At 59.4% G+C, this 13511-nt stretch overlaps 1 protein-coding gene and 1 pseudogene across 4 annotated transcripts in view; both read right to left on the bottom strand.

The window, feature by feature from the left end:
* The window catches only part of NRXN2 (neurexin 2), a 94989-nt gene extending 92284 nt beyond the window's left edge, over positions 1–2705 (bottom strand). For 2 of the 3 annotated variants that reach the window (XM_090259178.1, XM_090259187.1), the window contains exon 1: positions 1943–2690. In XM_090259178.1, the coding sequence (XP_090115304.1) occupies positions 1943–2690 (748 nt within the window). Of the gene's footprint in view, positions 1–1942 lie in introns of all 3 variants that reach the window. The other variant, XM_090259170.1, reaches the window with a different exon arrangement.
* Positions 2706–2751: 46 nt separating this feature from the next.
* Positions 2752–12103, bottom strand: LOC150017553 (uncharacterized; annotated as a pseudogene). The gene is made up of 2 exons (XR_016507603.1): positions 11718–12103; positions 2752–2937 (listed from the first exon to the last, which is right to left on the bottom strand). The product of XR_016507603.1 is annotated as an uncharacterized LOC150017553 (transcript).
* Between the last annotated feature and the right edge of the window lie 1408 nt (positions 12104–13511).

Genomic DNA, 13511 nt, shown 5'->3' with positions numbered 1-13511 from the left:
GCCTCACATTAAAACACATGCACCTGGGTACCTACACGCGAGCACATGCCCTTACACTTGAGCACTCTTGACTCTTCTAGGCACTGGGCTTCAATCTGTAAACACTGCCATTCAAACAGTCTCATTCACACACATACACACTGCCAGACCCACGGGCCTCCGCATGCAGGCAAACACACACACAGATACCCAATTTCACAGTTTAGCGAGCACCTGAGCTCCGTGGGGAAAAGGCGAGAAGGCGTCAGATTAACTTAATACACACAGTTCCTGAAGACATGTCCCACAACCCTGTACAAATAACCAAAAAAAAAAAAAAAAAAAGCAATCTAGAAACCTTCCTTATGTAGCCCTCTACCATCACTGCAGATACACAATCAAAATACTGTGCAGAGGACAGATTTCCCAAAGGCAAGGCTGCAGCCACAGACTCAGCTCCTCCCCTTGCTGTCCACATGCTGGCGGCCACGAGGACACCCAACTCCAAAGTGGCCCCAGGCCACGCTAGACTGTGGGCACACACACCCCAAAGACTGCCTCTCCGGGCAGACACATGCAACTGCTACGTGGCCCACAGCTTCGAGGGGCACGAGGGAGAGGAAAGCGTGTCTGTCTGCACAGATCTGCAGAAAGCAGCTGCCACTGACCAGCGATGAAGAAGACGGGGGACCTCTCCCCACTCCCCAGACGAAGTGCCACAGGCGCCTTGAAGCCCCTCCTCCTCCCGCCCGCACTAAAACCGCAGCGCGCCCCGGGCCTGGTGCAACCCCCCACCTAGCCCCTCACTTCACAGGTCCCTGCCCCTCGCAGCTGGGAAGCTGGCGGGAGCTCCCCCTCCCTCAAACGTCCCCTTCCAGCCCCTACTCCACATCCGATGCCATCCCCTCCTCAGGCCACTCGTCTCCCTTCCAAAGCCCAGGCTGGTTAGGGCTGGGTGTGCAAAGCAGAAGTTTCCACACTCTGCCTCTCACCCGGGAGAAACGACCCGCCATGTTTTCGCCCCTCAACAAACCCGTCATCTCCTAGTCATGCGCCCCAGAAGCCCCAGCCACCCTCTCCCTCATTTTTCCTTCACTCTCAAAGGGGCTCTGCCAATTCTATGAAAAAGAAACACTCGGTCCCCTCCCACCTGGAGCTTGCAGTCATGGCCTCGCAATCCCCACTCGCCCTCACGCGCCTTCGTGCCCCCTTCCCCACGCCCACCGCCCTCAGCCTAGGCTTTCACCCACCCGTCGCGGCCCAGCCTCAGAGGCCACGCTTCCCGCCCTTCACTCGCGGCCGCTCACGGACTGCGGCCCCGGCCCCGGCCCCGCCCACCTGGGCCTACCACGCCCCCGCCCGCACAGGCCCCGCCCATAGCCCTCACGGCCCTCACAGGCCTTACAGCCCTAACCCCGTGCCGACCATTCGCCCTCACAGCCCAGCGTGGCCTAGACATACAGACCCGACCCACTTTCCTCACGACTCCCTCCCTCACAGGCCCCAGACCTTACGCGCCAAGGGTCCCCCCCCCCCACAAATCCCCACCCACCACCTCATAGGTCCCGCCCACACAGACCATATCCACAAGCTCTCTCAAGGAGCCTCATTTCTCCTCAGCCGCAGGGCACACACGCCCTCAAGCGCCGGACCTTCACCCTCTCGCCAGGACCTGGCTACACGGGACTACCCACAAGTAGCCACGGGATCCTCCCGAGGTGGGGCGTGGGGGCGGGGCGGTGTTGGGCCTCGGAGGCCACGCCCACACTGGTCACGCCCACGCTCTCCCGCCTCACCCGGCGGCTCCAGAGCTTAGGACCCATCTTCTTGAGCTCTCCCGAGACAGGCATCCTTACACGGGACACGCCTCCAGTCCTCGCGTGGTGGTGCACACTCACAGGCCCCGACCCCGGGGCACCTCCAGCCCCTCCCTCCCGCAGGCCGGCGCCCCGCGGCGGCTCACCTTCGCTGCAGAACTTGCCGCCGAAGCCTGTGTGGCTGCAGTCGCAGCCCACCTCGCCGGGGGCCAGCACCGTGCAGAGGCCGCCGTTGGCACAGGGGTTGCGGGCGGGCGCGCACAGCGGGTCGGCGGCGGCGCCGCGCAGGCCCTGGCTGCCCAGCAGCGCGGGAGGCCGCTCGCCCAGCTTCAGGTTGGCCAGGAGGCCGCGGAATGGTGTCTCGTACTTGACCGTGCTGAGTGTGAGCGCCGAGAGGCGCACGTCGGGCGGGATGCCGCCCACGAACAGGTCGCTGGCCACCTGCATCTCGCGCCGCTTCGAGCGCACCTCGGCGGCTCGGGCCTCGCCGTCCACCGCCAGCGCCGTGCGGCGCGCGTCGCGGGTCAGTAGCACCATGTGCCAGCGGTCGTCGGCCACCGGCGTGTCCAGCTGCAGCGTGGCCGGCTCGGCGCACGAGAGAGTGAAGCGCAGCCGCAGGCGCCCGTCCACCAACAGCAGCTCCAGGAAGTCGCAGTCGCCGCCGTCGTCCAGGTAGAGCAGCAGCGCGCGCGTGGCGTTGGTGCGCAGGCTGAAGCTGAGCTCCCCGCTGCTCGCCGCGCCCGCCCAGCGCGCGTAGCGAGCCCACTGCCCGGGGCCGCCGCCGAACTCCAGGCCGCCCGCGCCCGCGGCCAGAGTCAGCAGCAGCAGCAGCAGCAGCGGCGGCGGCGGCGGCGGCGGCGGCGATGGCGGCCGCCGCGGGCTCCCGGGCGCCATGCCTCCGGCGGCCCCGGCCCCGCCCGGCCCCCGGCCCCGCTCTGGCTTCACAGCCGCGGGTGCATGGGGCGGGGAGGGGGCCGGGCGCCCCCCGCACCGAGCGGGGCTCCCTCGCCGGTTCACAGTGCCATGGGCTTGGCCCCGAAGCGAGCCACGCGGAGAGAGGCCCACGTGCCGGCTTCCCCGAGCCCCGGCGGAGGCGCCCCTCCCCCGCTGCGGGCTCCAATGGAAGATGGGGGAGGGATGCCTGCGGGAAAAGAGAGAGGAAAAAGTTAACGAGGGGGTCGGGAAAGGGGAGGCCGTCGGCGTCTAGCTTCCCACTCACACCAGCAAGCGCCCAGCTGTCTCCCTTTAGGACTGGAGGAGCCGCCCTGACCTGGAGAGCAAAAGACACTACCGTGGATGGGAACTCCGGGGTTCAACGCTCGGGGAGCGGTGGCACTCCCTTGGGCATTACTGGTTTGAGATATGATCAGGTGGCAGTCCAGTAGGAGCCCAGGCCAGATGCCCTCATTGTCGCCTTCCCGTCAGGACCGGGGCGGCTCCTCCAGGTGGGGACCCCGCCAATTCCTCCCTGAGCCACCCAGCCCCTGTGCATGGCTCCCACCGCCAGCCACCGCCCTCTCTCATCAACTGCTGATGCTGGATAATGAAGTCGCTAAATAATTCATTGGGATTAATTAAATGTCAATTCGTCAATGGTATCACAGCGTAACCCTGCTGGGGAGGGGTAAGGAGGAGAAGCCAGGCAGGACCCCAGCATCCAGGCCCCAAGCCCTCTCCTTCCCTGCAAGGACACAGACAGCTGATTCCTTTTCTCCAACCACCCGCCCCACAACCACACTCACCCTTTCCTGGGCCCCAACCCCGCTGCTCACCAGCCCCGGTCCTTCTTGTACCTAAATGTCTGTCACCCTCAACCTCCAGCTCCCAATCCTCAGCCTTAGGCCTGGCCCAATACCTGGGTTCCTTCACCTCTCAGTTTTACCCCTCCTCCTCATCCAAGGTTGGGGGAGCCACCAGGAGGCAGGCAGACTCATTTGCATAAAATTGCCTTTCTGAAATGATTACCCTTGTAACTGGCTGTCAGAGAGCAATTTATACCCCACGCAGGGGAGGGGAATTTGCATCTCGTTAAACTCCAAGTCGTAATTATTTATATCCAACAACCCTCTTGAATATTGCATTGATTTTATTTGGGGGAGGGAGGAAGGGAAGGAGGTGGGGAGAAGTCTGAGAGAGAAGCCGGGAGGGGCCACAGTTTAGGAAGAGACAGGAAACGATTGAAGGGGGAAGTCGAAGGAGAGAAATTGCGTGGAAAGTGACAGAGCCAGAAGAGTAATGGAGGAGAAAGGGGGCCTGATGGGGAGAAAAGGAAAGGGAGGATAGATAAAATTAAATTCCAAATTCAAACAGCATTTGTCAAGGCCCTGGATGCTGGGCAATTTTACAAATGTCATTTTACTTCATCACTCTGAGAAGTCCCATTATTCCAATTAACCACTGGGGAAGCCCAACAGAGAAGTCTAGGGACATGCCCAGGGTCACACAGCTAGTCCGCAGGGAACTGGGACTTAGATCCTATCTTCCTGAGCCACATCTGTCTGTCACCACGAAGGAGACAAAGGACAGGACAGCCACAGGAGTAGCTCAGAGAGGGGTCCCAAAAAGAAGAGGAGAGGGGTAACTTAGAGAGGGAGGAGGTTGGAGGAGTGTGGTGAGGAGTCCAAGAAGCTGGAGTGTGAAGGAAGAGAGAGAAAGTTGGGGGTCCCTAAAAATCCATAGTGAGGGGGAGGGCAGGGATGGTTGGGGTAATGTGTGTGCAGAAGGAAGATAGGGCAGAGAAGTCCTCAGGACCCTCAAATCCAAGCTCTCGGGTCCTTCCATCTGGCTCCTTCTGACTGCTGCCCCACCCCCCAATCCTACAGATGCCAACAGGGACTCAAGTGCCCGTCCAAAGGCTGCCCCTTCGCAGGCCAGGGCAGAGGGGATCCAGGCAGCAGCCCCTCTCCCTCTAAACACGGGTTATATATAGCTTTGCCACTGCCACTCCTCATTGGGTAAAAGAGATAATTAACATGCGCAGGCTAATTAGCCAATCAAATTAAATGCAGCACCTGCTCCCAGCCTGATTGACGCCTTTATCCCTAAGCACATGCATCCCCCCTTCAGCCCATGGCAGGGGAGGGGGACCCTCGAGCTTGGGGAGGAAAAGGCCAAATTTCCCCCTTTTCCAGAAGGGGCAGCCAGTGACCCCCAGCAGATGCACAGCCTCTGAGTGACATCCTCCCTCCCTCTCTGGCCAGGGTCTCAGTCTCAGTCTGACCTAGCCTCTCTCAGCTTCTCTCCCAGGCCCCCACCCCCGGACACTATTTTGGGGAGGGAATTAATTAGCTATTGATTTCCACCAGCAGAGGGAATAGGATTTCGTGCTGCTGACCACTCACCCCTTGGCTCAGGAGAGGGAGGGATTTTAGTTCCCCTGCCCTAGTCCCCACCCCAGTCCCTCTGCCATACATCCCCACCTTCCAGAGAGATGGCAGAGGGGTGCTTGCTCAACACCCAGGGGCAGGGTCTCCCCCATTCAGGAAGCTGGCAGAGGACAGACAGAGGGAATGATGGTGAAGAGGCCTCCAGAGACTGGAAGGTAGAGACCTGGATCCTGAGAAACAGAAAGAATGTTACCTGATTCGGGGAGGGGGTGGCAGCAAATTGGGTGAGAGTCTAGGAGGGGTGATTCCACTGGTCTGTGTGTGCCAAGATGCAGAGGGACAATATGGGAAGGAAGGGGTGCTATGTGCAGGCATGTGTCTGGGAGCTGGCTCTAGGGACAGAGGCTGAACTTATGGGTGCCCCCAGGGAGGGGCAAGGCCAGGGTCTGGGTCTGTGGCCCCTCTAGGCTCATTAGTCATTCTCCCCACAGCCCGAAGCTCTGCAGCACAGACCAGCATGGCTCAGTGCCAGGGGCATAGGGTCTGCAGGGCTGGCCAGCAGGAAGCCCTAGCCCTCCGTGGGTTCTCTCTCCAGGGACCCAGAGACCACTGGGGCAGCTTCAGACTTCTCAGGCAAAGATCATCCCAAGAGGAATGTGAGCAAAGCGGATATTATACCCCACCCTAGCCTACAGTTCCCAGGAAACCTGCTGCTCATCACAGTTCTTTTCCCCTCCCTTCAGCGTCCCGCTCCAGGCCCAAGCTTCTGCTGACCCAGCCTTCAACCCATACTTCCTCCCAGGACGCAGGGGGTTCCTGCTAAGCTAGGATGTCCCTTTCTTCTTCAACTCCTGATACAAGACAGCATCTGGCCTCAGATCTCCACCCCATGGCCAGGGCCATTGCCTTGCACAACTGTATCATGTAGATAGTGTCCCCAGGAGTTGCGCAAGGCCCCTCGCCCAGGCTCATACAATGCAGCGGAAACCCCCTGCGCCTACAGAGTCCAGGCATTGCACCCCCAGACCCACACCTCTTCACCAGTGCCCACTGTCCATGCACAAACACTGACTGGCCAGAGCAGCCTCGGGATATCCTGCCTGCTCACTTACGTCACCGCAGCGCACACTGCCAGCCACTGCTGGCCCGGAGCCACTGTTCCTCTGGGGAGCTGACCTCTCCAGTGTCATCTGGGATTCACCACCCAGTCAGATCCCAGAGCCCCCTATCACAGATGGACCCAGCAACCTTGAGCTAGTGGTGATGGGAGCTGGAGGGGGTGGGGGTTGGGGTGACTCAGCTGCCCTCAGGACCTCATCCCACTCTCTTCCTCACTGAATCTTCTCCTAGGCTATTTCTGGGTCCTCCTTGGCTGACAACCTCCTCCTCATCTTCCCACGGCCAAGCCAGGGCCACTGTGGCATCTGGCCTACACCTTTTGGGCTCCACACTGTGCGTCAGATGCAGGCTGGACCACCCAGTGCATTTACTCCTCCAGTTCCAGGAGGTAGCTGTGTCACCCCGGGGCTACAAATAGGAACTTGCACTTAGAATGATGAACTCATTTGCCCAAGTCCCAGTGCAAGTAGGAGGTGGCCTTACTCCTGCTCTGCATAGGCCACAGGCCACAGGGCAGCGTCAGGCTCAGAGCCCACCCTTCTCTGATCTGGCCACAGGGGCCACTGCCCTTTCCAGACGACCCAGACTCTGAGTTTGCCCCTAGAACTAAAAGATGCAGGCCTCAAAGCTAATGGAGTGCAACCCTCTCGTTTTTTCGGAGGTGGAAACTGAGTCCCAGAGAGGGACCTCGACTGCCCAGGGTCACACAGCAGAGCAAAACTAAAACCAAGGCCACTGGCCTTCCATTCTAGATGCTTTCCACTGGGCCTCCCATCTGGCCAAAAGCCGTAGCCTCCATGCCACCAGTGCAAACTGAGCAAATACATGCGGAATCCAGGCTGAGATACTCCACACCCACCCTGGCAAAGCTCCTGGCCAGGGGCCTTCTCCCGCCATCCACTCAGCCCCTTCTCTGGTCATATCTACACCACACTCACATACACCTCCAGCCATGGGAATGCCAGCCTCCCTCTGGCTGTCCTCTCTTCACGCCAGCTTCCTCTCATGCCAGCTGGGAGTGTGACAGCAGGGGCCTCCCCCAGGCACCAGGAAGGAAGAGCTGGGTTTACACACATTCTGGTGGCCCCAGAAGGCAGCCCGTGGACAGGTGGGAGAAGTGCCTGTAATGAGGAGGGAGATTTTGGCTCGAGATAAAGAGAAACTTGCTGGCAATCCAAAGCATCCAACAGTAGAGTAGGCTGCCTCCGGGGGATGGTGAGTTCCCCGTCTGCGGAGGTGTGTGAGCTGCGGCAGGATGACTGCCGCTCAGAGATGCTCAGGATGGGGCTCCTGAGTCATCTGGAAGGAGGACTTCAAACTATTTGAGCCATGAAGTCCCTTCCAGTCACAGAATGTGTGTTTTGGAGGGTCCCCTCTCCCCCCAAAACTTTAGGCAGAGTTAGCAGGCTGCAAACAGCTCCCACCTCCCCTTCCTGCCCCCTCCTTCCAGCCCTAGAAGAGACAAAGAAGCCCGCATGCATGTCCGCATCCAGCCACACTTCAGCAGTGGGCAAAAACAAGACAGTGCAATGATTAGAGGCACTGACTCTGGAGCCAGGTTCAAATGCCAAGTCTACATTTTTCTAGCTGTGTGGCCTTGGGTAAGTTACTTGGCTTCTCTGGGCCTCCGTTTCCTTATATGTAATATAGAAGTAATAGCGGTATTGTCAAAATTCAGAGTTAGTAAATGTAAGGCACCAAGAACAGTGCCTAACATCGACCGAAATGGAAAAGTAGGTGTCGTATTAAAGATTACTTTTAAAACTCCTCATCTCAGCATTTTACAGTTTGCAAAACTCCATGTGTCTCATGTTTCCTTTGATTCTCACCAGGGCCCAGTGAGGGAAGTAAGCAAGGCAGGTCTTAGCACTGCCCCCTTTTACAGATGGTGAAACTGACACTCACAGAGAAGGGAAAGCCCAACCCCCAAGGTCATATAGTTTGTAAGTGGCAGAGGTGGGGCTTAGATTCCTCCCCCTGGGCCTTTCTCCAATCTACTGGCACTTGCCCTGCCTAAGAAGGTGGGAGAATGGAGGAAGGAGTCTGAAGACTCGTGGGAGTTCCCTAGCAGCACAGGCTGGGCTCATGGGTGCCCCTGAGCAGGTCTCTGTGTCCATGGAGAGAACCATTAAGGGGGCTGGGCACGAGAGGTGGCAGCCTGAGATGCACATGACAAGGCTGTTGCCGCCAGGTGTGTGGGGCTGAGGAGATGGGTGGGCTGGGGACCAACCGAGGCGTGATTGAATGACTCAGCGGAGTGGGGGGCACAGCACAGTTGTGTAGGGGTTGGGGGGTAGGCAGTGGGTAGGGTGAGCTCACCCCTCAGCCCACTCCTGTGCCGTGCACAGCTGGGGGATTCCGACCTGGGTGGGTGCACCCCAGCCATGCAGAGGGGACAGATGGTTTCCAGGGGCAGCCTGGTAAGCATGAGGTGCCTGGAAACGTGGTATACATGAAAGGTATGTGTGTGGAAGGTCATGCCAATGATGATGCAAAGAACTACTGTTTATTGGGCGCTTTCTATGTGCCTGACAAGTGCCTCTGACCAGGTGAAGTTCACAGGGCACTGAGCACAGAGCCAGGCTCACAGCAGGTCTACAAGAAATACAGCTGTTGTGACTATGATTATTGTCATAATCATCTAGCCCTTCATAGAACCCCATGAGGTAGGTATGAGGACCCCCATTTTACAGATGAGGAAACTGAAGGGCAGAGCTGAGCCCGTGCAGCTTCAGTCTCACCCTCCCCTCCCCATATTAAGCGGTGGCAGCAGGAGAGACAGCTTCATAAAGGACAACATGGTGCCTAGCCCGCACTGGATCGCTTGTTCAGTGAGTCTCTGAAAGCCCACAGGCCTGCCAGGGTGGACAGGGCCAGGCAGGGAGTGCCCCAACAGATGGAGCAGCAGGGTTGGCTGCGTGGGAAACACGGGCAGGGCATCCCCATGGGGGCTGGGCCAGGAGCTGGGAATGAATGGCCATCACGGTCAGCACCTGGCAGGGGCAGGGCCCTGAGGGTGAGGGTGAGTGCTGGGGTGGGGGCGCCGAGACATGGGGAGGTTCTGAGGAAGGCCGGGTGCGGCTGAGTGGTGGGCTAGACCAGGAGGCATTGTGCTTGTAGTCAGGATGAGTAGGAGGGCCTGGGGTTTAGGGGGGCTTTCTGAGGGTACAAAGATGTGAGAGAGAGAATGAAAGTGAGAGAGAAGCTTAAGGGGTGAGCCAAGGTTTAAAGGGGCTGTTAGCATGCACGAATGTGCCGCTGTGCGCACACATGTGCGCACACAAAGGCCTGAAGCAAAGTGTTTAGGACCAGACAAGAACGTGGTACGTAATGATATGTGTCAGGGCCGTGAGGGGTGGGAGGTGCTGATGCATCTGGGGGGGTATGCACGCATGGGTGTCTGGGAGGGGAGGTGTGTTCCAGAGAGTGAAGGTGTATATGAAAGAGTATAGGTGTGTCTGAGATGACTGTAGGAACCTGGGGAGGTGGGTGGTTCGATGGGGACTGTGAGGGCTGACAGTGCGGTACTGGGGCTCTGGAGGTGTGTAACGGCCATGTGTGTAACATGTGCATGACAGCAAGCGTTTGGGGGAGGTCTCTGAGGTGGTGAAGTGGCAGTCTCTTTGGGCACAGAGTGTAGGCGGTATGCTGCCAGGAGGTGTATTGTGTACGCAGGTGTGTGTGACTGTGTAGGTGTGTGTCTAGGTGGGTGCCACAGAGTGTATGTATCAGTGTCAGGCTGTCTATGTCACTTGCAAAGGCGGACAGGGGAGAGCAGCTGGACCTGGGTAGAGACAGAGAGGTCCCCAATAACCCCTCCAGAACCTAGCTCCCTCCTCAGGAAGCCAGGGTGTGGATTCAGCCCAAGCCAGGAAGCCAGTCAAGAGGCCCGGGCTCCTGGAGAGAACTCCCCAGCCATCCGCAGACCATGACCACTGACCTCTGCCAGCCGGTCAGCCCCACCCACCCCTGTGGGTCTGAAAGCACCTCCTCCAGCAGGAATGAAGGAACCCCCTGCCAGACCCTTTTTCCCTATTCCCCCAAAAAGCCAGGCCAGCCTCAGACACCAGCATCCCTGGAGGCAGGAGGATTTAGGGACCTGAGTGGCTTAAGTACCCACAAACCAGAGGCCTCCTGGTTAACAGACCAATCGACCTCCCTTCTCTCTTTCTACTCCTCTGGCGAAAGATAAAGAATACAAAGCCCTAAAGTCCACTCTCCCCTAAAAGGAATACCCAGACATGGGAAAGATGGGCAAGAGGGAGGGGCAGGAATGAATGGGGGGTCCTCGTCCAACACCCCACCCCCCAACACACACAAAACCAAAGGTGTGCAGAAGCCCCTAAGGCAATCAAGAGGACTGGAGGAGACCCAAGACCCACCCCCATAGGATTGATTCCATCACTCCAAGTTTAACAGCTTCCCCTTCACCTCCAGGCACCAAGAAACAGCCCCCTCCCAGACCCTCCTGGTTCAGTGAAGCACCAAATGCCCTCACCCTGGACTCAGGTGGGGCTGAAAGTAAAGAAGACAACAGCCTCCCCCTCAAGCCAATTTTGCCTCCAAGGGTTCAAGGGCTCATACTCCAGCCCAAAAAAACCCAAGGCAGATGTCAATTTCAGCTATGGGAGGAAGCTGGGACATGAGAAAAGGTCCCCTCCTCTTTGGGGGTGGGGAGCAAGCCCAGGGCCCCGCAGCTTCCTTTCCCTGCAGCACTCTCTGACCATAACCCTGTCACCGCCCCAGTGCATTCCCACCCCAGCACAGCCCCCTCCTACTGATATCCCAATCTCCCTCTCTCATTGCCCCCAACCTTATCCTGCAAGCTTCTGTTCCTCTCCCTCAGGCCCCCCATCTCTCCTGGCTCTCCACCGGCACAGACCCATCCCTGCCTCAAACACCTTGGCACCTTCCCCTCTGCTCCCTCCCAATAACCTCCTCTCCTTGGCTCCCATCCCCCAGTAAAGCCTGGTCCTCAGTGGTACCCCCTGTATGAAGCCCTTGGCCTGGCCCCTGTTCCTTGCCTCTCTACTACTCTCTTTTCCCTCTCCAGCACCCTCTTCTCCTCCTATGAAGCCCAGCTCCTCGCTGGTTTCTCCCCTGCAGACCCTTCAGAGCACAACAGCTCCCCAGCCCCAGTGTTCTGGCTGAACACTGCTTCCAGCCCTGGGGCTAGCACAGACCGGGGAACCCCCTCTCTTCAGAGCCTCCCTCGCAGCCCTCCTTCTCTCCCCATCCCTCCTCCCACCTCCATTCACCCCAGCTCAGGGCCAGTGCCTCTTCCACAGGGAGGCTCCGACCCCCAACCCCCAGCCGCTTAGCCTCCCCTGTCACCCAGCCAGCCCTCTCAGCGCGGCAGCGCCCCCACCCCCCAATCCATCCTTCCTGCCTCCCCCACCTCTCTGGTCGCTCCCTTCCCCAGATCGGCTCCCGCCCCCTGCCCGTCTCCGCCGCAGCCCCCCCACCCACCCCGTACCTGGTTCTGGGGGCTCCAGGAACTGGAGGGTGGGGATCAGAGCCTCGGAGCGGCCGCGCCTCCGGCGGGTGACAGAACCGGGGCTAGCGGTGTCGGCTGCCTCGCGCCTCTCTAGCTCCCCGCCGCGTCCCCGCCCGCCCCGCCGCGGTGCCGCTCGGAGGATGCTCTGCGAGTCAGGGCGGCTGCTCCCGCCGCCGCATCCCTGCAACACCGACTGACGGCAGCATCAGCACCAGTGCCCGCCCCGTAGACGTGCGCATTGGGCCAGGCTGCGCTAATGGACAAGCGGTGCAGCCAATGCAAAGGCGTAGAAGCCGCCAGTCCCGCGGCTCCACCGGCCCACCCCCCAACCCACGAAGGACCCAGGCGTCCCGGCCCCGAGGCATCCGCGCTCTTCCCCGCCTTTCGCGGTCTTTAGCCCTGGCGCCCGGGCCCCCAAACAGGCCGACCCCCAACCCAGCCCCAGTGCCTTTTCTGGAAACCCAGCGCCCATTGGATTGGGTCCTCGGGTCCCGCATATCCCCGCCGGCGGGCTCATGTGGAGGCACCCAGAGCTGGGACGAGCCGAAGGGGAGACCGTGGGCCTCGACTTGGGGCACCAAGCGAGCAGGACTGCTGTGGGACCCGAGCCGCAGCGCCCTCTGCTGGCTGCGCCTTGGGCCGGGCTCGGACTTACAAGGAGCCTAGGGAAGGGGGACCGTGCCCACGGCTGCCGGAGGCTTTTTCAAGCCCCTAGCCTGGCCTCCACCTTTCACCGCCTGAGGGCCCCCTGGTTACCCCTTGACTGAGAAGGGAGTGTCCGCTGAGATGAGGACTGAAGTGGTGAGAGAGGGAAAGTCAGAGTGGGGGGCGGGGTAGGGTTAGGGGCCTGGGGTTTTACAGCCGTGCCTCATGGGAACCCCAGAGTTTGAAGCGTATTTCCAATCCTTCCTGGAACTCTGGACTGGGGTAAGAGTAGGTTTGAGGGCAGGGATGAGCCTGCACATTACCCCGAAGGGAAACTGACAGCAGCGGCCTTTTCCGTTCTCCCAACCGTGAGTTTCAGAGTGAGTGCGGTGCTGGGATGAAGTTCTTCCCTGTAAGGGCATCTGCATCACAGTGCCTGTGTATTAGCATGGGAGGTGTGGGACCCCCCACTCTCTCAGCCAATGAACGATGGACCTGGCACCTAGTGCATGTACCACAAAGTTGGACAGTGGGCTTCTGAATGAAGCACAGTGTGTGTGTGTGTGTGTGTGTGTGTGTGTGTGTGTGTGTGTGTGTGTTCACAAGACCATTCTGCCAGCTCACTCCAGGATCCTGATTTCTGTTGCAGGGTGTGTGAGCTGCACAGCCAGTGGTAGCTGGTGCTTCCTTAGCCAGAAGAACATGCAGGAACACTCACATCCAACCACCAATGTATGCATGGGCACACAGGGCACACTCAGTCATGCACACCTATCCATACCCTGACGCAGGCCCTCCCAAAGCAACAGACAGCTGCAGAAATGCCCCAAGACACCCACAGGACGCACACGCTTGCTGAAGAATATTACAAACTTGTGCATACAGGTGCCAACACTCAGAGGTAAATACATGCCCAGGGGAACAGGTGCACACAGAGGACCTGCCCACAAGTCATCCTGCCCCCCCTGAGGAACATAGCATAAAGTGATCAACTACTGAGTGGAGACACACACCTACCAGGGGTCTCCCTCCCCAGCCTGTGAAGGAGTGACAGCAGGGACCCAGGCTGCAGGGAGGTATTTCTGAAAGGTCAGAAAGAGAGATCCCTGAGCCAGATTCCAGACCTGG

The sequence above is a fragment of the Furipterus horrens genome, unplaced genomic scaffold (genome assembly GCF_987537825.1).
Source record: "Furipterus horrens unplaced genomic scaffold, mFurHor1.1.pri manual_scaffold_2, whole genome shotgun sequence".
Lineage (NCBI taxonomy): Eukaryota > Metazoa > Chordata > Mammalia > Chiroptera > Furipteridae > Furipterus > Furipterus horrens.
This window is presented reverse-complemented; position numbering and strand designations above follow the sequence as displayed.